Source organism: Sebastes umbrosus, chromosome 20 (assembly GCF_015220745.1).
Source record: "Sebastes umbrosus isolate fSebUmb1 chromosome 20, fSebUmb1.pri, whole genome shotgun sequence".
Taxonomy (NCBI): domain Eukaryota; kingdom Metazoa; phylum Chordata; class Actinopteri; order Perciformes; family Sebastidae; genus Sebastes; species Sebastes umbrosus.
Window position 1 is genome coordinate 9,110,500 of NC_051288.1, and position 24,219 is coordinate 9,134,718.

General features: G+C 41.5%; 1 protein-coding gene across 1 annotated transcript in view; it reads left to right on the top strand.

Moving 5' to 3' along the window:
• The window catches only part of jmjd1cb (jumonji domain containing 1Cb), a 124,244-nt gene that overhangs the window by 29,924 nt on the left and 70,101 nt on the right, over positions 1 to 24,219 (top strand). The window contains exon 2 of the mRNA XM_037755469.1: positions 23,887 to 24,102. Coding sequence (XP_037611397.1) covers positions 23,887 to 24,102 — 216 coding nt within the window. The remainder of the gene's footprint in view (positions 1 to 23,886; positions 24,103 to 24,219) is intronic.

Below are 24,219 nucleotides of genomic sequence, written 5' to 3' on the forward strand. Positions count from 1 at the left end.
GACACACAGTAGTGAGTGTCGGTGATGGTTGCCATTAGAGGTGGGAAAAAAAAACACCTATGTATCACATTTACCGGTTTTAGTTAGTAATGTAAGTGGTAATGTGACGTCATAGCTAGTGGCGGACTTGGTGGAGTTAGAGGAAGTATACACGTGTGACTACGTCCGGTTTTCAAAATAAGGTGTGGAACAGAGGGAATTGTATATACAAAATACATATATGGAAATAAGATTGATCGGATTATATTCACCAGAAGTATAAAACATTACATGGCCCGTATAAATTAAAAAAGACAATACCACTAATTTGTGAGGGAAATGTCTTTATTCTTTGATTTTTGGGTTACTGGAAAAATTGAATAAATAATTCCTGTCAATGACTGATATATGTGACTTCAGGACATCTCTGACTACATACATGCTGAAAATCAAACATTTTTACTGTATTAAATTTGGATATTTTCCAAAATGAAAGTCCCTAGAATTCTATGATTCAACTTTTTCCCATGGTCTAGTGTTTAAAAGTGTTTCAGATTTTTCAATTTACCTTCTAGGAAGCTGTTGGTTGTGATTTATTTGCAAACGGTATGAAAAACAATCAACAGGCTGTTCAAACTTCAAATTCATTACAATGACAGTCAAGGCTGCATTCATTTCCATTGCTGTGTTGGAAAATGTAACAATGGGTTTGTATGTTTCATAAAAATGCTATAAAACTGTGTTTGGCTGCAGCAGGTGAGGAAGGAAGGGTGTCTACCTGAAACGTTTCCGTGCATTAGTAAATCATTTAACCAGAGTGCACCTGTTATTGAGGATTTAGCAGCCAGGTTAGTGGCACTAAATTTTACTGAAAGGGTTTTCCGTCACCTTTTATCAAGCTAGTTATGAACTGCATTCACAAACATGCCCTTAAGTGTCGGTTTAGAAGCTCATCATGTGCAGAATTCATCCACCATTTGAAATATGAGACCGGAAGCTGGCTGAAATATCTCCAGACTGATTGACAATGGGAAACATCAAACACTGTCCTAGATGTGCAAATGTAGTTAGTCAACAGTATGCTCGGTATGGAGGTGTCATAGGGATCAGATGCTAGGCGCTCTAATGAATAGATGTCTTGCTAAATGCCTTGTGTGTAGGATAGACTGAGTGAGAGACGCTTACTCTACAGGGTGGTTTCATCCTTTTATTTTTGGAAACGGCTAAATTAATTGGATGTATTTGATGTTTTATTTTAATGTTGTTGTTACCTGCTTGCAAGGCTTGAAAAACGAGGTTCACCGTTTGTCTGTGTACCATTAATAGTGTTAACAATGATGTCACTGGGTTCATTTACCAGCTAGACTCGTCTCTCCCCAGGGTGTCTGAACCGGCTGAGTGCCACCATTATCAGACATGTTCAATCCAACCCAAACAGGCTCACACAAATTCATATGGCACTAACTTATTCATTAGCCAGCAAAAGAGTGAAAGAGCTTTCAGAATGTCCCCACAGAGTTTAACTTCTGAGCCGCTAAAAGATGTTTTGACACGTTCTCTCTGTCAAACAGTCTGAACCGGTGCCCTGCCACAGTAACTAGTCATGTTGAATAACTCACCAGTCAATAATAATGCCCAGAATTTGACTGATTGATAGTTATACCAGTGTATACCCCTGTGCAATATCCATATCCTGTACAATATCAACATTTGATATTTCATGTGCAATGTCTGTCTACTATATATTTTTTACTACTATATTTGTATGTATTTTTTATATTTAACTTTTTTTTCCTGTTTACTTACTATTTATTATATCTTGTTCTGTTTTTTTATTTAATTTGCACTGTCCCCTTTGGGATTATCGTATTGTGTAGTATCGCACCACATCACATAGCATCGTATTGTATCGTATCACATCTTAAAGTGCTGAGTGGACTGCTACTCTGTCTTTCTATTTATTCAGCCGTTATTATACCTTTTTATTAAAGGATCAGCCTGTAGGTCACCTACATCTGATTTCTCTAATGCGAGACAAAAACCTGACGTGATATTCTTTATGTGCCTAATGATTTCTAGACTGTGTCATCCATCAAATAGGTGTGCTGGGTCATCCTACCTTCAAAAAATCTTCTTGTATCAACCCGTTGTAAGAACGGTCATATATATAGATTAACACCGTCACAAAAAGCTTCATCTTTACAATGCCATCAATTGGTTTTTGACTTGTTCTCACAGATGTCCAAGACACTAATTATATAATCACAAAGACCATGACACCGTATATATCTGTAATACAAAGGGTTCTGTGTTTGAGCACAAATATATGCACAGACAAACAACACACATGTTGGGAATAATGGACAGAGGGAGTATAACTGGAAAGACGTGCATTTAACCCTTATTTTCGTTTTGTAATCTCTGACTTAAAGTTGGAATAAGGCAGCAGCCATATATATGTGGTGTTAGCATGTGTCTCTGTGTGTGAATAGATATATGACCTTGCCTCTCATAAAACAATGTAAATTATTGATTAGAGGAAGACTGTGGGAGAGAATTACAGAGGAGGGGAATACTGATGTGGTGTCTGCTTGCTGTTAGCTCAGTGTGTGTTGAATGCTCGACCAGATGTTGTTGTGTATGCAGATCCAAGCCATGAATGCGCCTCACATTACACACCCTCATTGTTCTACACGCCTGGCTCTCTTTCATTCACACACTGTGTTTCTGAAGGGCTAGACCCAATACAGTCCAATTCACAACCCAGGTTTCTTGGTGCAGTTTGTGACTCTGTACTCTGCAACAGTAATACACAACATTTATATGTGGGTCAATTATAATAATGAATCATTAGTTTGTTTTGAATGTAACCCAGCAGCAATGAATGAATGTGTCTGTGGTTCTATCACTGCTTGTCGCTGCTTGTCCCTGCCTGGGTTCAAACTCCTCGGTGCCTGAAGGCCTGTGAACCACTCCTGGTGGGAGGTGCACAATCGTTCTGCTCTAGTCAGAGCGGCACATGTGTGGAAGAGGAAACCAGACAGCCATATAATAATACGGATTGAAATGAACAAAGCTTCAAATACACACTGAAAGTTTTGAAATCTTTGCGTCTGGTGGCCTAGTGGTTAAGACACATCCCATACAGCTGGATTGACTCCAGCTGGGGATCTTTGTTGCATGTCATACCCCTCGCCTTCTATCTTTGCATTTCCTATTTGTATGTCTACTGTCATTATCGAAATAAAGGTAAAATCCTCTGGCCGGCTCGACCGCACATTATCGCAATACGATAACGTTTCCTGTCCACGACAGTTAGCATGCAGCTTTAGCCGTGATGTTTAGCTCTGCTTTTCCTGTCAACGTGTGAATCCCATAGTGTTTCCATACTTTGCTGTATGTGTAGTGTTTACCAACGGATATGACGTCACGTTTCTCAGATTACAACAATAAAAGTGGCAACTTCTTTCTACCTCCGCTTAGACTGAAATTAAGCTCTTTATTGGACTGCTATTATTATATTCCTCCCATGGTCTTCGTCTCACTGCCCTCATCACCTTATGGAGATGTTGGCTCAGTTGTTATGGAGCCTGTTTAGTTGTGATCATGTCTTCCATACTTAGGTCAGATGATGACAGGTAGTAAACTTTAATCGTTATGGTTGTTGCATTGGTATTGGAGCATAAACTATTTCTGTTGACCGTATTCTGACCTTTAATAACTTTCCCCTTAGAAGTACTTACTATACAAAGACATGTTGTAATGTGTGTCTGACGGCAGTCATAACAGGCTGGTGTATCTGAACAATATCTCCCTCTGCAAAGTGGAGAGATGGAGATAAGAGAGAGAGAGAGAGAGGGGATAGAGGTAAAGAAGAGAAAGAGGGAGGGAATGAAAGAGGGTAGTAACAGACAATCCAATTTTCTCAAGTGCCTCCAGTCGTTTGTCTCGTGCTATGAAACAGGAGACACTGTGTGTGTGAGTGTGTGTGTGTGTGTGTGTGTGTGTCCTGAGCCAGTTCATTCATGGTAATTAACGTCACTAGAATAACAGCCTCTGGAAACAAGTTGTTCTACTAGCCCAGCCTGTGGAAGCGTTCGTGGGTGTGTGTGGAGTCAGATTTCAGACAGGTAACACTGGAATCCTTTCACACCCCGAGCACGTCAGGGAGCAGTTAGAGGAGAGTGACACCTCTCAGGTCTGCGGTTTACACTTTTTTGTGTGTGACGCTACGCTGTCTTTTATTTTTTTATTGATCAAAACTACAATGGTTGCCTGTGGGATGCACAGTTGATTCTAAGTAGAAATGTTGACCAGATTCCTCTTGTATAGCAATAATGATTTGTTTTACACAATTGACTGATCCAAAGTCCTCCTTCCCCCTTCCCCCTTAGTTACTGTTGCTAGGTTGGACAAGCTTGACAAAAAGAAACATGGCGACGCAGGTTCCGTTTAGCCGACCGCAAGGACTACAGTATGCGATGAAAGGATATATCTACGATGAAAACTTGATCTAGCCTTAATCTTTTCTGGCCAACTATAATTTATGTCATCTTGAAAATATGTCAGTAACCAACCTGTCTGTCCTTAGCACAGAAATAAGGAGGAAGCCGACCTTGTTGATATTGGTGACTTACATACAGTAGTAATGTTACCTTTGAACACACGTGACATATCTAAGTATAACAGGAAGGGGGAACGTTGACCGAGGTTCTGCTGAACTGTTACTGGAGTACAGAGTGAAGAGGGGCAGGACTTAGTAAGGGTCAGTTGCTCTGTTAGATGTTTTCAGCCCAACTGTAAGGAAAACCATAACCATAAAAAATAACAGGAAGGGAAACCCACGAACCCTGGTCTTCATGTTTTAAGCACGACATTGGCAGGTTTTCCCTCAAGAATGCCACTGCCCCATCATACTGTAGTACCATCATTCCAGTCCAAAATGCAGTGCATTGAGTGCATGATAGACATGGGCCACACTTACTCTAATTAAAGGAGCAGTGTGTAACATTTTGGTGGCTCTATTAGCAGAAATGGAATATCTAAACTGTGTTTTCATTAGTGTATAATCACCTGAAACTAAGAATCGTTGTGTTTTCGTTAGCTTAGAATGAGCCCTTCATGTCAACATAGGGAACGGGTACTCTTCACGGAGTCCGCCATGTTACACTGCCATGTTTCTACAGTAGCCCACAACAGACAAACCAAACACTGTCTCTAAAGAGAGCCTTTCACATTTTTATGTTACCTAAAGGTGTTATTATGGTAAGGATGACCTCTGAGCGACGCCAACGGCATTACTATGGTTTTGCACTCGGCGCCTCATGTTACTGCAGTCTTGAAAAGGGAGGAGTGAGCGGAGGTTTATGTGGTTGCAATCTGCAACCACACCACTAGATGTCGCCAAATCCTACACATTGTACCTTTAAGAAAATACTGCAGCGACCATATTCTGGCCAACCTGGTAATAAACAATAAGCATCACCAATAAGTATCGATTTACAGTATATAATCCACTTTTTAAATATTTTTTTCTGTTGATCGACTAATATATTAATCACCTCATTGTTGCAGCTTTACATTCAATCGAAGGTGTCTGACTGGCATGCGATCCCTTTTTGAGAATGTTGACTTGCAAGCACTCTCCACATGCTCGCTCAGGAAACAACTAATTCTTCAAAAACTGTTAAAAGCTGCTCGGCAGAAATGGCAAAAAAAAGCTGATGGTTCAAGTGGCGCCAAGTAGAAACGATCAAAGCATTTAATCATTTATTAAAGCAACCGCAAAGATAAAAGGTGTGAGCCATGCTGTCAAAGACACGATCACATCTGTGCTGGTGAAGGTGTGACGTGGTTTATATGTAGTGAAGGAGGAAACTAAGGTCACCAACAATCCCCCCACCCCCCTCCCCCTCTTGTACCAGGCTGTTCCTCTGTAATAGCCTGAGATGTCAGAGACCATTTGTCTTCTGCAACACACACGCGCCACACACACTCATTCTTGTAGCTCTCCAAACCCAGTGCAGGCCTACTTTTGCTTGCTCGCACAAATAGAGGTCTTCTTTGTTCACTACATCGACCCCAGAGCTCTCTCTCTCTCTCTCTCTTAGAAACACACGCACACATTTTCTTCTCTCTCCGTCCTTCACTCTGTCTCTCCTACACACACACACACACACACACACACACACACACACACACAGAGTTGAGTCTCGGTGAAGTCACATGAATCAGTTGTAGGACCCAGCCCTGCTCTGTTTCCCATGTTGGCCTTACACAACACCACAGAGTATTCACATGATGGTAATCTGACTAGCCTTGGTCTGTGTTTGTGTTTTTATTTGCTCCTGTGATGCGCAGGACAGGTTTTTTTTTATTAACCTCACCTACCTGACCTGTTACGAGAACCAATCCGCACCGTCCGACCTGCAAAAATATGCGTTAATCAACCACCCAAACCCGACCCGCAAACCGCCAACTTTATGCATTATAGTAGCACAATTGTCAGGATTGAGGACTGAGATGAGGACAGAGTCAAGAGGACTCGAACGCTAGTGTGTGTGTGTGTTTGAGAGAGAAAGCGAGCGACAGAGAGAGGGAAAGAGACTATTGCACGCAATGTTTCTGTAAGTTATTAATAACTTACTCTGAACACTGCTTTGTCACTTTTTGGTTGTGGGTCGACGAGCATCACTAGAAGTAGGGATGTTAATAATTAACTAACCGACAATAAGATTAAAGGTCAACCCACTTTAAGAGAGTGGTTAACAAAGGTAAGCAATCGTTCAGAAAAAAAATTCAAAATTAGCATCTCTAAGTCTTAATATTGATACTGAATAGTTGATCTGATACATAACAGAGGTGAAAACACTGCCTAAATAAAACATAATGGAGCTAACAAGTCTGGGAACTTGGCTAGTTGGCACATGTAGCCAGTCAGCCTGTTATTACAGTACACTTGTATTAACACTAATTAGGAACAACTTAACTAAATTGGCAGACTACACTTGTATTTAACTTGTCAGACATCAATTATGTCTGCTATGACTGAGATTTGAAAATTGCACTTAGCCCTATTTGTTTGTGCTGGCATATAACATGGTAAAAGGCTGTTTGTTGGGGCTCTGAGGTTCATCATAGTGGCAGTAAGGCTAAGGAATAAGAAAATGGTCAGAATTTTACATTTTTGTTCTTAGTCTTTAAATCATCTTGCTACCACTCAGATTCATGTTGGGATCCTTTCAGGGGTTGCAACACCGGTCAAGGCTCCAGACTAACTGTTTAACCTTTTTGACTAACGTTAACTAGCTCTCCTCCTGCCTGTTCCAACATGGATCGGTTGTTCACAATGTAGCATCATCAGGACAAAAATAGGGTGTGTCCCCTGGACGCGTCAATAGTGAGTTTACTGCGTCCTTTGGGATTTTAAACATGTCAGCGGTCGGTTCCGATTGCCACTTGTTGAGCGATAGTTAGCCTATACATACAGTACATACATACAAAGATCCCCTTTGTCCTGAAGGAGTACTGGGGACGACGGGATGCTGATATACTCGAGCCCTGCCCCAGGTTGGGAGCCTGACCTAACCTGTTGACTCATCCACAGTTTAGCCATTAGCAGGCCATAGCTGATTAGCAGATGGTAGTCCTTTGTCTAAAAAAATGGCCACCATACCAAATCTCTGTGATTACTGTTAATGTTGCCATTCTGTTTTCTTCGTATAAAGAGCAAGTACATGGAGGAAGACTTGAGTAGGAAAGCAAAAGTGAATAAATAACTGAACTGTTATCATGTGTTAAGATATCACCAATGTATCACTGTGTTTCTGCTGTGTCACTGGTAGTCGGCTATAATTCCACTACTTCTTATTTACTACTGCAGCGCTATGACGCCACTGCCCCACTGTGTAGTGTTTCACAACTATCACTTCCCAGCTGATAACAGCTGAAGTTTGGCCTCTAGACATCTCATTATGTAACATACAAAACAATAGAGCATAAAATATGAGAGGGAACACAGCTGTGGTGTTTAGGCATGCTATTCATGTAAGAATTAGTCTACAGTAGTACACACACACACACACTAAGGTGTGTGGTTCTCCTGGACTTTATTCTGTCTCTATTCTTAAATGCAGTCGATAACCTTTACGCATCGTCCATCTTAAATGTCCCCTGAATCAACCACGACATCACAACGCGTAGATGTCATGTCATGTCCAGATATTTCCAGAGAAGCTGTAGCGGAGGTCGGTAATAAAAAGGTCAATATCTAAATCATTTAAGATATCAAATGTGAATTAAATGTCAGGCGTTTGGTGTCAGCAATGGCTTCTCAACATTAAATCTACAGGGAACCATCTTCCTGTAGAACAGTCAGAGGAACACATCACTCTCTGAGTAATAAATTCAAGTAGGACATGTAGAAATATCCTGAAGGCTCTGATATTATCACTGTCTGTCACACATCTCAGGCAGCCCACACACGTCTATTGATGCACTGATACAGTGCAAGAAAAACCCAGTTACAGTATATTCATTCGGAGTAAAAGGGTACACAAAATTCACAGTTTTTGGTATAGCAGGGGAAAAAAAGCACAGAAGAAAATAATTTTGTAATTCATTTTGAAAAATGTAAACATGAAGCAGTGGCTTACTGGCCGAACAAAACCTCAACAGCCATTATGTCAGTAATGCTCCATCTTTATTACAAAAGACTATAACTCACATAGTCCTGTTTAGCATATGAGTAAGTAACTTAAATTGAAAGAGGTTTAAACTTTTTATTCAGGTTCAACAGTTTATGGTTATACTCAGTCAAGGCTCTATTGTAAGTAGATGTCTGTAGTCCATTGTTGGTGAGAGCAACTGCTGGGGCAGTGAGTAATTACTGGACGACTGCAGCTTGTGCTTGTTCATAAGGCACAAGAGACTGACTGATATGAATAATGGAAACGGTTATTATACCGGGGCTGAAGCACTGTAACAGTTTCATTCAGGTGATGCTGTTGCACATGGTTCAGAATGTTTGATTTACCCAACTTGGAACGATGGCCGTAGTTACACTTGTGACTTTTGTCACCCATCCGATCATGCCAGGATGCATTAACTGTCAAGTCTGTTGTCTGCTGTAACGCATACTATAACGGTTAGGAACAAATATATGTACACTGTAAGCCCCCCCTATAATCATTCTACAATCATTGCACATATGAAGATGTTGCAGTAGTTTGATTTAAGATTCCTAAATGGAAATCATGTGGGGAATGGATGTTTCAACATGCTAAACATTTAGCAAAGTGAGTTAGGTTGTTCATCTGCTTCTTCCTGTATGATTGAACACAGTGTTGAATCCAGGCACATTGTTTCTATGAAGGACTATCCTCAAGTTTGGTGCAGATTCTCCAAAGAGGCTCCTACTGACAGATACAGTATAACATGTTGGAGAGGCTGCATACAAAATTGAATGCCACTGTTGTGTTTAAAAAAAATCTAAGAATGAGCTCTGTAGGTCTTATGTAGTCAACAGTCCTCTTTCTGTTTCTTCCTGTGCAGGATTGATTGAATGCTAACACACACATGTGCGTGCACAGTCCGCAGGCAGGCATGCAGGCTGGAGAAGGCAGGAGGGATTTTCCCATACTGCCTCTGCAGCGGCTGCCCTAGATTCCACCCAACGATTGTCTCGATGCAACTCAGCTATTATTAGAGCCGTATTATCAGGAGAGATGGAGTGAGAGAGGAGGGAAATGCAGAAGAGGAAGAAAAAGTGGCAGAGAAAAAAGAAAAGCATGCCTTGTTTTTCTTTCACTTTGTGTCCTCGCCCTCTGCTGAATATTCAACACTTTGTCTCTCCAGTATTCCATATTTCAGACCAGGTTTGACTTTAGGCTTGTTGTTAGATTCTCATTTCCACTGCAATGTAATTGAATGTTGTCAGCTCAGCTTTCCAATCGGTCTAATGCTGTTCAAGCTTGCACCTCATATCATTTCATAAAATCTTCAAATACTGCTCATCACAAGTTCCCAGAGTTTTGTTGTCAAAAACTCAAGAACATTTAATTTACAGTGATATGAAAGAGGGAGGAGCAGCAAAGACGTGAATGACATTTTTGCTTGATAAATGACTTTAAATTGATTATCAGAAATGTTGAGTAATTTTATGTCTGACTATAAGGGCTGTATATTGGCAAGAATCTGGCGATACGATGCGTATCATGATACAGGGGTTACAATTCAATATATTGTATCATATTGTGATACGGTTTTCTTACACCCCTACTGAGTAATCAAACGTTTCTAAAGAGGGATCAGAAAGCTTTATAGGATCACATCACAAACAATTTAACACTGTTCTGAAATCTGATATAACATAGATTTTCTAGAGTCATACAATAGTTTGGTCATGTAAATGAGATATATCAAACTGTTGTTTACATCACTTCCAATATAGCGTATAAAAGTGATGTCACATCCAGAACTTTTACCCCGCTGCATTGACAGTATACATACAGTATGCACGCCAGTGTTGTTTCTAGCTGATTAACGGGCTAATAATGCCTGAACTAACAAATCGGATGTGATCACTTACAAATGATGGACACACAGCCTTAAAGGCTGCACCTGAGAAACAAATTGGATTTGGCTTCAGTCTAAGTCGGTAAATGGGTGAACAGACTCGGGGTCATACATGTAGGAATCAGTGGATTACAAGGCTGCTCTCCACTCTTTTTATTCTCTGTTTAAACAAGTCTTTGCTAAGTATAGTTCTGGTGATATTCTATATTTATCTTACTGTCAGCAAAGCCCACATGCAACACCCAACCAGCAGTGAATGTACAAGCACAGTGTGTGTATCAAAGCCTGATACTGTATATCTCCCTCCTCTGTGCCATAGATCTCCATTGTTGAGTCACACTGTTGCACTGGGTTCCTTCATCACCATGAACACACACTGTAGTTTATTTGATTCAGTCCAACATACACCGTCCTGCTGCCATAAATACTCAGTAAAGCACCAAATGCGGATTAATCCGCTTCTGAAAATAATCTGCAACAAATTTCCTCCTGTTAGAGTAATGATTGCTAAGAATTGCAGCTGGCCAGCTGTTTTAAGAAATTATTGAACCTTTTGTAAAAAAAATGTTTTTTAAAGAGTGACATCAGTAGGAAACAAAGGGCTGGCATTTGTGAAGCAGTTGCACTTTGTTGGTATTGGTCTGCATTAAAAAGGTTATGGACCAGCCCAGTAACATTAAGTTGAATATATATTTACTGTAGGGCTGTCAGTCAATTAAAATATTTAATAGTGATTAATGGCATGTTGTTCCATAGTTAATCACTATTAATTGCATTATTGTCCATAGTTGAAAAACACCACCACATACTTCTAGAAGCTCGTGGGTACCCATAGAACCCATTTTCATTCACATATCTTGAGGTCAGAGGTCAAGGCACCCCTTTGAAAATGGCCATGCCAGTTTTTCCTCGCCAAAATTTAGCGCAAGTTTGGTGCGTTATTTAACCTCCTTTACGACAAGCTAGTATGACATGGTTGGTACCAATGGATTCCTTAGGTTTTTTAGTTTCATATATGAAACTGAACCCTGCTACAACCTAAAAATCCGTATGTTTTCTAGTTTCATATATTGCATTAATGCGTTAAAGAAATTAGTGGCATTAAAACGAATTTGCGCTGACAAGTTATTATCATGTTAACTTTGACAGCCCTAATTTACTGATAAATAAAACAGATTAGAAGCTGGTATCTATTTATTGAGCAAAAGTTTGAGATGTTTTGATTTATCTCTACCTGATCCAATTCATTTGTTTAACCTTCACATCTATTCACTGTGACTAATGACCTGTGATAGCTAAGCAAACATTGAGCAGAATTGCAGTGCCATGAGAAAATGTGGACACGTATTGAAGATACAACCGATTTCAGCCTGAAATCCGAGGTTCAGAGGAAGAGCTTGAGTTAGTATTTTCCTTGTATTGCGTCTACAACAACACTGTGCTATTTTTGGATGTGCCTTTTCCTTCCCTCTCTTCCTCTCACCTCTCCCTCCCTCCTCTCTCCTGGGCCCACACATCCTTGGTATGGAGGAGATGAAGGAGGAATAAAGGAGCGGGAAAGCTGGGTCACATCACTCTGCTCGAGGCTGTTTACTTTGCCTTTCTCTCTCTCTCTCTCTCTTCCTCACCCTCCATCTTTCTCTGTTTATCTCTTTTTCTGTCTGCCAGGTTTTTTTTTCTTTCTCTCTCCTTCTCGCTAACTTTCCCCCTTTTCCACATATCCATTCTCTCAAATCTCCGTACTGCGTTGCTCGTCTTCACACTTTGTATCGTTCTTGCCATCTTGTGTCTGCTCTGGTTCCCATGTGGGTTTGACAGAGTGAGGGAGAGAGAGAGAGAGAGATGACCTTGTAGAAGAGGGGATGTCTCTTCATGCTGTCATTGGCTATTACTTCAGCTCATCTGCTCTCTTATTCTATCTCTCTCCTTCACATTACTTCCACCCCAGTGAGCCTCCACAACAGAGCCACTCTGTCTCTGTTGGGTTGGAGCTTTAACCTGCTTAGACCATTTTAAGCTCATCTTTTTTTAGTCTTGTTTAACTGCATTTTTTATCAGTTTGGTGGTTGATCAGAAACATTATGAATCTCATCCTGACCTCAACGGTCTGCATGTGTTGCTTTGCTCTACAGCATTACCTGTGGACTTTGACACTCTGATGAAATAGGTGAAAGGTGATAATGGAATCTTTAACAATAGCATTGGAATAAACATGTACGAGGAGGTGTCATTCTTCACGTTCTCAGAAGTAAAAAATGATTACATAGTCCTAAAATACTATATGTAAATATGATGAGCTGGAGTTTTTACATCTCTAATCTGTGTAATCCGGGTTAAGAAGTCCTAATGTTGGGGAAAATTAATATAGTAGAGGGAAGTTGGGGGTTGATGGACTGATACAGAACATTGGAAGCAAGAATTTTGAACTAGAAAAGGCTATTTTATTGTGAGAAAGTGTGCTTTTAAGGTGCAAACTGTGCACAATTCACAACAATAGAGCGAAGCAAACCTTTTTGCGCGACACGTTTACATACAAAGTCGATGCAAAGAGGCAAATAGACTCAAATTTATGGCGGTTGACACAAATGGCGAAAAAAAACGCAAATGACGTGACTTTTGCGGGTTCACAACGCGTCATTCCCATTTTTGCGGGAGTTGAAATATTTCAACGGGAGAAATTCACTTGACGCTGTGTTGTGAAAGCTTATCAGCGTTGAGATCCTTCTCCTGTCGTCACTGACGTCCTGACGTTGTTGAATCAGAAATGGAGGAAAAAAATCTTTTATGTGTCTGTGGTCACCCATAGCTACAATTACATCATATCTGTACAGAGACCGGACCAAACTGTATAAATGTATGTGTATAAACCACAGACTGTCTATGGTAGAAACGACAATGTCACTGCCGTATTTATGCCTTGATAACTTTATCTTGAGTGTTGATGGAGCAGCTGCATAGCCTGGCACTGATCAATACAAACTCCATTCAGAAAACAAGCAATTTAAAAGTTTTTACAAATCAGCATCATTATGTAGTTATTTCGGCATCATTTTTATCTGTTTATTGCATTAAATCACAGCACAATCTGTTTATTTTGGGTTCATAGCGCAGTAGTGACGCGTGGCTTGTTAGATACAGTCCATGCAATGGCACTGTTTGTGAATACAGTTCGCCGCCGGGTGATGTTATGAACCCAGACACGATGAAGTTTGTTTTTTGTGACATATCTGGGACTTCCACAACTTACAAAGCAGCAACAACAGTGGTTATTACTTCCATGGTTGATGACGGAAATGGCAGAAAGAAAAGTTGTTGGTATCTATGGAGACAAGCTCCTTCTCCTCTCCTGCACGTCTAGCGCGAATGAACACAAATCATATCCAACATAAGAGCTGAAAGCAATTGATCCGTCATTTAAAGCACAAGAGAACAGCTGAAATGTGATTCTTGTTTCAGTTGGGGGTGGAGGTGTGCAAGAAAAATGTCATGTACTTCAACATCCACTCTGTTTGCATACTACATTTGAACACACCCAATGGCTTGAACGCATCAAAATGTAACTCAATGCAACCTCTGTACGTTAGCTCCGTTATTTAGCCAAGCAGGACTGTGCTGCCCACCGGCTGCTAACAGCTAACAGCTAACGTTAACTAGCTCTCCTCCTGCTGATTTATTGCTCACAATGTAGCATCATCAGGGACATTTCTATCGTCGCAGCGTCGACAGGACGCCGTAGTCCTGAGCCGTGACGGTACTGTTGAAAAATGAGTACCGTCACATTTTCAGAATTTTTGACGTCGACTTGGTACCGAAGTATCGGTCCTCGTGGCATCTAACTATGCATGATTATCCTTGCATCCAACACTGCCATCCCTCCACCCCTTCCTCCATCCCTTGATCATCCCTCTTTCTCTCTGCCTCTCCGTCTCCCTTTGTCCTCATTCATCTGCATGTCTTCTCATTGAACAATTGCCCTGCCATTCTCCCTTGTAGCAATTTCAGTAGTAATGAAACCTCACATACACACATACATACATACACACACACACACACACACACACATACACACACACACACCGTATCTCTCTGAGTCCCTGTGTTTTATATTAGGAGGGAACATCATAGCAGCCTTACTTGAATGTCTTTTTGCGTGATGAGATTTCTCTCTCTGTCTGGCTGTTTGAGTCTTTTTTGCCTGTTGGTAATTGCAGGGGAAAGCCTGCGAGCATTCCAGCGACTCAGAATCGGCTTCATATATATTATATACCTCTGGGGGACCATCTCTCTATCACAGTCTGTGTCTCTCACCCTCTCTCTCTCTCTCTCTCTATCTCCTCCACTGATTGATATTCTGTATCAGTAGAAAGCAGCAGCAGCAGCAGCATCATTTGGTCCGTTGTCAGGGAAGGGGAGCCTTGGTTACGGCGTTGTCAACCTGGTTGCCGTTGCGGTAGGCTAGTCACTCAGTTTCCAGGCAGCTTGACTCTCCTCTTTTTGTGTTCATCTCATCCTCCTTTTTTTCTGCCCTAATCCTTTTTGCCCTTAGTTGTATTTGACATTTGTCATTCTCCATCACTGGGTACAGATGATGCTCTCATCTTCATTTCCTCTTTGTTCTTGACATCACATCTTTTCCCTTTTCCTTTCCTCGTTCTTTCCTTTAGTTCCGTTTCATCCTCCTCGTCATCATTTCTTCTCCTTCGTGCTTAATCTTTCTGTCACTGCTGATGCTTTCCTCTTCATCATTTTCATCTTCCTCTCCTCTATTTCTTGCCTCTCTTTGTCTGTTTCCTCCCCCATGCCATTGAATCCATTTCTCTCATCATCTCATTCCTCTATTTTTATTGCTCTTTCATTCATTGTAGAATCAGATTCATCATCTTTCCTTCTTTAGACATTTTGTTTTTAAAAATAACGATCAAATGAAGCTCTTCTAATTATCAGCAGTTTCAGACTTTCATTTGTTTCATTTTGCCTTGTGTTTTCTTGTCCTCCTGTGTCCTTTTACAACCAGCACACACCACTTTCCTTCATTAAAGTCCCCTGCTTTTCGCTCTGATTGCATTTTTAATCAAGTCTTACTTAGTGTTTCCTTTATGCTTCTCTTTTCACCCTATTTTCCCTTTTTAATTAGACATTCTCATCCGTCATCCATTCCCTCTTCTTTATTTATCTTTTGTTACGTAATTAGTTCTTTGTTTTGTTCCTCCTTATTATCCACTCTCCTTTTCTCTGATGGTTTGCCTCTTCTCAGGACCTGCAGGTCTGTGCTCTTGACAATTTCACACGAGCACAAGAGTGACTTGTCTTTGTCAGACTCAGCTGCGTTCTTTATCTCTGCTTTTTGTGTCGTTTTCGCTCCCTCCCTTGTCTCTAACGGTGGCTCTGGGAGTAAATGTCGTATGCCACTCGGCCACTCCTGCGCCCTATCCATCAGGACTTGTTGATTCATAACTGATACAAAGTGCCAGTATACTGTGCCAGTACAGGCAGTTTGCGGCAGCAGAAAAACCCACTGGAATATAAAGTATGATGCTGATGACACTTCCTGTTTGTTTTGAAATGAATACATTTGGTAATTGCTTACATGCCCCAAGATCCTGTGTGTCTTATTCCAAGCTGAAGATACATGTCCGTCAACAGTCAAAGCAGCAGCAGAAGAGATATCTTGTGTTCCCTTGTATAGGTCAAGCTCTAAAACACGGGTTCCTTCATTTCCCACAATGCAACCTGTAGCATCTTTCCCTGACTGATGAACACGCATCTTTCATACCTCCAGTTTGTAACACAAGCTTTTTGTTATAGATATGCAGTCTCCCGGGGTTATAGTGGCTCACGGCACTCTGGTTCAAAACCTTTGTTGCATGTCACCCCCCGTATTTCTAACAGTGACATAAGCCAATAATAGATTTATGTCCCTGAAACAACATGCAAATGTACCGCAAAGAAGTTATGTTTTTATGTTAGTGTTTTTATTCATTTTACTACTGTTAAACAAATTAATAGTAGTATGTGTTTGTGCAAGGAAACAAATAATGATACATTTAAAAGAGCTATAGCCCTAATAATTTCTCTCATATTAAGTCCTGCCCTTGACCAAAGAAACTCTTTGACTTATCGATAAGTTAATTTAATCGACAGATCTGTAGAACTGAGTTTCTCCACAAAGAATCACACTTTAAATCTTGTGTTTACCAGAGATGTGCTCATAAGCTTCTTGAAAATAAATCATTCAGCATGAAAAAAGCATAAAAACCGACTGATCGACTATCTCAGAAATCTCAGTCGACTAAGACCAAAACGACCGATTAGTCGACTAATCGACTAAGAAGGGGGCAGCCCTAGTCTGAATATTGACGATAATCCCTTTAATGTCAAATGCAGGGTTTGTTTGTGGTGACGCTGCGTCTGATGTAACATGTCCTCCAGCAGGAGTAGCTGTGTTTCTATTCCTGAAAATAATGGTGGGCTTCATATACTTCGCCTAGTTGTAATTTTGTGTGTGCGCGCTTCTTGTTCTGTGTGTGCGAGGCAGAAGGGTGGTGGGGCTGTGGGTAGGGGGGGTAAAGGGGATAGAGGAGTCTCTTTTAGCCCGGCTAGTCTACATGTTTTCTGTGCAGTCAAGCTCAATAAATCAGATTAGAGCTTTTGGAGAGCAGGATAGAGCTTACTGTGTGTGTGTGGACCGGACTTACAGCAGTACAAGACTGAGGGACAGACAGAGAGAGAGAGAGAGAGAGAGAGAGAAAAGGAGGAGGACTATGTAGCTGCTTATTAACCTTATTAAATCACCATAAAGGATTAAAGGGGCTTGTTGGGCTGGAGACACCACAACTTCATTGCTGCAGAATGAAAGTAAGGCTCGTGACCTGACCTGATTGATTCATCACATCTAGGTCACTCTCAGTGAAATAAAAAGAGAAAGGATTATAACACACTTTTTCACTTGCAATTGTATCATGCAAATCACAATATAAAGAAAGCACACAGACAGAGAGATGGGCTGCAAACACACAAATAGTAGTAGTGCACGCAAATAAGTTGTCTTTGTCTTCATATTAATGTTGTCTCCCAGTATTTGAGTCCTCTCAGTGGAAATAGTCCCAGCCTCTGTCCTCATCTCCTCTGTATGGTTATGTGTTTTCTCCATCTCTCTCTGGCGCTCTATTTAAAAGGCAGATTCCGCTGCTCTGTCGGTATTGGTTGTTTGCTTTCATGCCTCGTGCTCATTGGCTGCCAGCGGCCTCCAGTGCAGCCAGCCAGAAAGCTGCTCTGCAGCCGTTAGTGATGGGCAGATTATACACCGCACATTCACATATACTCATGTATACAGTCATATACTGTACAACATATATATACACAGCACATCGATGTACGCGCGCATCACATACACATTGACTGTGCACAGCCTCCTCACTTCATGACTAATTTCCGCTCTTTCCTCTGTGTCTCTGGCCTTCTATCGGCTGCTCTTCACTTCACACTCGAGGCCTGTAGCTGTACAAACTGCTCAACTCCATTTCTCATTCCTCAAGGCTGGTGCACTCACTTGCTGGGTGTCCCACCTTTTGATTTTAAGGGAATTACAGAAATGGAAGGGCTGAATAGAGATGGCAAAAATGTCTCTGTTTTATGCATGTTTTCACTTCACAACAGTTGAGTAGTGGCTTTGGACATTCTGAAATGACAATATAAGAGTGGGGACTATTGTAATTTAGTGAAGTAAAGTTACGTTCTCCCCTTCGGGTTTCATTCTAGTAGGGCTGTCCCGAATACCATTTTTTGGGCTTCAAAGCTTTGGAGGGAAATATTCGAAGGTATTCAAGGCTTCGCAGCGCAGCGCAGCGCAGTGCAGTGCAGTGCAGTGCAGAGCAGAGCAACAGGCTGACATGTTCTTCTGTCTGTATGTCTCCATATCCACTGTTCCAGTGGGGTTAACGATAGCGTTAATTGGTTAAAATGCTTAATGTCGGTTAATGGTTAATTATTAACATCCCTAAATGGCATTGATGCTGCTGACACTCTGTTGAACAATAAGTGGTCTCAGTGAGAGGTGACAATTCCACGTATTATCATCGGGAGTGCTGCTACAGATACTGGGGCCCCTAAAAAAAGGTCTCTGTGGGGCCCTTGTGTAACTCGGGGGCTCCTGAATCATTCTGCCACAACCACACAAACACAGGGTTCGTATGGGATGACCTGAGTCTGTGGTCGGCTTCATTCTTGTGTCGAGGTCGGTGTCTTTAATTGTTGCTATGAGCAGGTGACACCCAGCCAGCCTGTAGCGATGCTGAGAGCTCATATTGCTAATATCAGATGCTGTACAGTGTTTCAAGTATGGCACCTGCTCTCCTTTGTTCTCTCTGTCTCTTATTTCTGCTCCTCACTGTGGCTGATAGAAGCCTACTGATTCAGAGCCGTGGTTGTGTGTGTGTGTGTCCATGGCCAATGCTCACTGCTATCTCCTGTTACTATAGCAACAGAGTTTTTTTTCCCATTCCTATCATGTGTATGTTTTTCTCGACTGAATACTCGGTGTACTCTGTGTGTAGACAGACTACAGTATCATCCTCGCTCTGGACGTGTCAAGGTTATTAATAGGCTCGCTGGTAGTAATCAGTGCATGCAGATGGTTTGCACTGACAGTGGGACACAATCTATAGTTGTGTTCCTCACTTCTCATTGCATCCCTAATCATGCGTGTGTACTGTATGTGGTCGTAATCTATATGCAGATGAATACACGTGAACCAGTACAAATGCTATGCAGTCAGCAGAAACAAAGACATGGCACACAGACGCAGTTATTTAAACCACTTGCTGCTGTGTATGTGTGTAGTGTTTTTTTTCTTTTGTTCACCTATCAGAGATCTACGAGAGCTTTAAAGGATCAAGACGTGTCATAGAGCTGCTGCTGCTGCTGCTACTCCAGTACACATAGCACACAGACATGAAGTGATTGACACAACAAGTTTAACAGGAATGTCTCACTCTCCCTGTCAGTGTTAAGGACACACTATTCATATTTTAATGATAAGGAGGAGGATTTTAGCTGTCGCAAAAAAATCGAATTGATCGTGTGCAGTATTTTTCATTTGGAGTGTCGTCTGTGCATCAAAATTGGGTGCTCGCAGTTAAACCGTCGAACCATTCACAGGCGTTTTAGGGCCGGGTAACAGTGTGTGGCTACAAAGATGGACGGGGGGTGAGACTTTCCCTCACGGTGAAACTGATAGAATTAACTAAAAGTGTAATCCTGGTGGATGGTTATGGCCGATATAATGCATCGACACTGTTTGCATCATGCAGAAATAATGTGGTCAATAATTAAAGGTCCAGTGTGTAACATTTCGGGGGATCTATTAGCAGAAATGGAATATAATATTCATAACTATGTTTTCATTAGTTTATAATCACACGAAACTAGGAATCATGTTTTCGTTAGCTTAGAATGAGCCCTTCAGATCTACACAGGGAGCGTCTCACATTACTGCAGTCTTGGAAACGGAGGAGTGAGCAGAGGGGTGTTCAAACTGTCCTTTTATAAGTATTACTTGGGATCATATTAGGGGTTGTATTCTGATAATACCATGTCAGTATGTTATTTTGCGTACACTTGCCATATTGTGATATTTATCTATTTTGAAACAAAATTCTCCATATCACCATGATATTGACTTCAACCATATTGCATATAAAAAACGTTATGCACAAAGACCTTGCAGGAGACCAATGCGAAAATTCGCAATACGGAGCAAAACAGAATTATTTATGTGGGTGCGATGGATAGCGTTAGTCCAAAGTGGGGCTAATGAATGATTGACATTAGGAAGAAGCTATCGTTTAGCTGCCTCAAGCACAATCACTTCTGTCTAATCTTTAGTACATCCTTTGTTTTGTGATCAGTACCTACCATCTCAGATTCCAAGCTGTTCTGCACCTGCCATAATCTATCTTTAATTTCCGCATCTCTGTATTCTTTTATTGCTTTATTGTGAAGTGCTTTACGGAGTGAATGTTTATCAGATGCCATTTTCAATGATGACGTTTGCTCGGACGATGGCTCTTGCCTTTTGACAGATGTGAAAAAATGCAGAAATCAAACCCATTCAACCTTTAATGACGGACGAAAGTTTAGGAGCCGGTTTTAAATGTATAAAAAGCAGCATATAAAGCTTTATAGTGAGTTTCAGCTCCTTGTTTAGCTGTCCAATCTGTAACTTTACTGTTTACCGCTCTCATAGTGTTGTTTTCAGCAGCAGCAGGCAGCTGTTTTCAGAGCTGAAGGTAGACCCAAACGCCACTCCTAATGAATGATAATGTTGCTCCGTAGCTGCTGGATCTATAAATACACAATGGTGATTGTTTGACATTGTATGTGTTCCATAGTGCGGGTGTATAGGGGCCGGCTGGAAGCAGCGATGGTGGCTAGTTCTATGTTTGTTGTCTGTGTTCTTTTTTTTCGGCCCTGGCAGACTCGGCTCAGCCCTATAATTCCCTGTCCCTACATGGCCTGTCATTGGCCCCGGGCCAACGGGCAACAGTTAATGTCAGGCTGAGTTTTAATGGCTCGCGCTGATATACAGGCTGGGCAGAATATGAAAATGTGCATATGCACGTGTGTCTGTATTCGTGTGTATCCTGTTTATTTGTGGCAGTACTGCTAGTTTAGACTCTTACAAGAGTTTTGCCTGTATAGAGAATTGAAAGCCAATTGTTTTTTATTAAAACTGGCCCATTTCAAAAACACAGACGCGGTGTGTAAAGAAATGTGGGGGCGTCTTGTAGTGATTATTACATTTCATAAAATGGTCAGGCAACTGCTCCATGAGACTGACAAATGATGGGCGTAAAAAAATACTTCAAAAATCTGAGCCGGTTTGGATTGCCATACTGTTATTAAAGAGACGGATGATTTAAAAATGTGTCTAAAATACCAATTACAATGCAAACAGTCTTCACTCTGTTCAGTGTTGTTCTTACTGAGAGGGACTCTGCCGCATAATGAGCAGCTCAATTAGCATTTCTCCCCATCTCGTTCCTTTTTCAAGCCCACAAAACAGGACCTTGTTTACTCCAAAGTGTGGCCAGCAGTGTCGTGTTGAAACTCAAAACAAAATAACTTTCGGAGTATGTTTGTTTAAGGACATCCAATTAGTGTCCCTTTTTTAGAATCGCTCTCTTTTATTTTTGGGATGTGAAAATCTTTAAAAATACAAGCCTTTATTTTTTAAAATAATAATCAACACATGACATGAGGCTGACCCTAAATGACACGAGGCTGAAAGAATAAGCTGATAGTTAAAGTGAAATTAATGAGAAATGCTAATGACACTCAGCTGAACTGAAACAGAGACTGAGGCAGTGACAGATAGAGGTTAACCTCTGTTGTCTGGCATGAATTAGAGATGAAAGGACGGATAGAGGATGGTAGAGCATGTGAGAGGGATAGATTAGATCAGATGAGTGTGGAGGGAGGGAGCCGTGTCCTGGAATGACTTCTATTGATACAAAATAGACTGACTGGAATGGACAGACAGCAGTCATCAGCGGGGACGGAGGTGGAGAGAGAGAGACGGGTCGCAACATGAAGGATAGATGGAGGGAACGGTAAACATATGGTGGTAATGCACATATAGACTGCTGCAGTAACACTAAACAAAGGAGGACAGACTGAGGTAGCTGCCTCTGTGCCTGCTGGCGGGGAGTGATCACTCAGTTGACTGCAGTAGTGCATTATGGGAGAGGGGGAGGGTGGGAAGCTGACTGAGGAGAGATGCACCCGTTGATCCCTCTTCCTCTCCGCCTATGGATGGAAGAGTGGGGGAGGGCTGAGTTATAGGAGGAAGATCAGACAGAGGAGGGAGTGATGAAGGCTACATCCACACTAATATGTTTTCCTTTTATAACAAAAATGATCTGCGTGTTTTAGCACCGTTTCAGAAATAATCTCCGTCCATACCATCACACCTATATCGCATGACCATTCATGCAAACTGGGCATGTGCGTGCCGGTGTAAACAGGAAGCAGATTTGTCTACTCTGCCATTGGTTGCTTAGTTACAGAAAATGCAACGGAGTATTATTGTACTTCCTATAATAAAAGGTCTTGTTTGATACTCTATTTTTTCCCATACACGCACTCAAACAGAGATTTAGTGGGAAAAAGTTTAATTTTCAAACAGTTACAAGGTTGCCCTCACACATCAAACTTACTTGAAAAATAAACAGTTACAAATCAAAGTTTTGGTACATTATGGGTCAAGAAATGTGGTCAACACACGTCTTACTCGTTTCCCCCGGTTTCCTTTACGTTTTCTTTGTGAACTTCATAATCGTTGTGCAACACAAAATAAGCACAGATAACAAAAGGAAAGTCCTCTGTTTATGTCCATCGCCCTCCTCCAAGACGCCGCTTCAAACGTCTGCTCCGTAGGGCTGGTAACGCTGCTGGACACACCGCTCGCAAATCGCTCCAATAATAGATTGCGTCCTGCGCATGTAGGCAGTAGTGGCATTGTAAAATGCAGAATTTCACTGCACAACAGCTGCTAGCACAGCCAACAAGGTCAGCAACACCTGTAATTCGTCATCCATGTCGCACGGTAATCACAGTAGGGGTGTGACGAATCGGAAAAGGACACATCATGACTGATGAGACCCAATCAAGAAGCGAACGTGGGTGTCTGCGTCAACGTTTTCAAAAGTGTCCATTTCTGTCCGTCCCGCAAGTTTTAAGACTAAAACGGCGTCGGCAAACCTCTCCGTTTTAGGGGTTCTAAAACGGCAGTGATGTGTGGACGCTAGGCATAAAGGTAGCAAAAGTTACGTGTTTTTAAATGAAAACATATTCGTGTGGATGTAGCAGAAGACAGGAAGATGGCTAATACCCAGCCACACACACACACTCACAGTCTTGCACTCATGAAAGTGTAGTTGTTGACTCTGTGATCAAACTGCATTTAATGCTATCAAAGAGCTGCTGGTGCTTCACTCGCACAACCCAAACCTTTGTTTTTAGTTCATATGCAGTTGGATTGTGTGTTTCAAAAGTACCCAGGAGTCCTATGTGTTTTTAACAGTGTGTTTTATATGTACAGCATCTGTGTTAATGTGCATACTTCTGGACACTTCGATTTTCATATGTACAAATAATTCTTCTTCTTCTCCTGCACTGTAGAAAGAATTGATATAATAATGCAGCTGTGTTCTCAGTCTAATACTAGTCCAATAGGCAGGTCTAATCCAAGTCTAAAATGTGAAACCCGACTGCACTCCTAATTGCTTAGGTTTGTGATGTTGTTATTGATAATTGTCTTTCTGTGTGCTGCAGGTATATGTGGAGTTTGACGACCAGGAGTGGGAGAAGAGAGAGTGGGTGAAGGTCTATGAGGATTTCCAGCTGTTTCTACTGGAGCACCAGCTGGTCTGGGCCAAGAGGAAGGAGGGAGGAGGAGGAGGAGGAGGAGGAGGAGGAGCAGGAGCAGGTGGAGGAGCAGGAGGCGTGCTGCAGGCAACCAAGGCCAAACACATACAGTGGCCTGCCCTGGTAAGACCTTTGTTTTCTATTTATAGGCTGGACACCATAATAGAAACAGGCAGCCATGTGACCACACCGCATTCTTCATCCTCACTTTGTGTTGCTACATTTCTGTGTGTCTGTGGT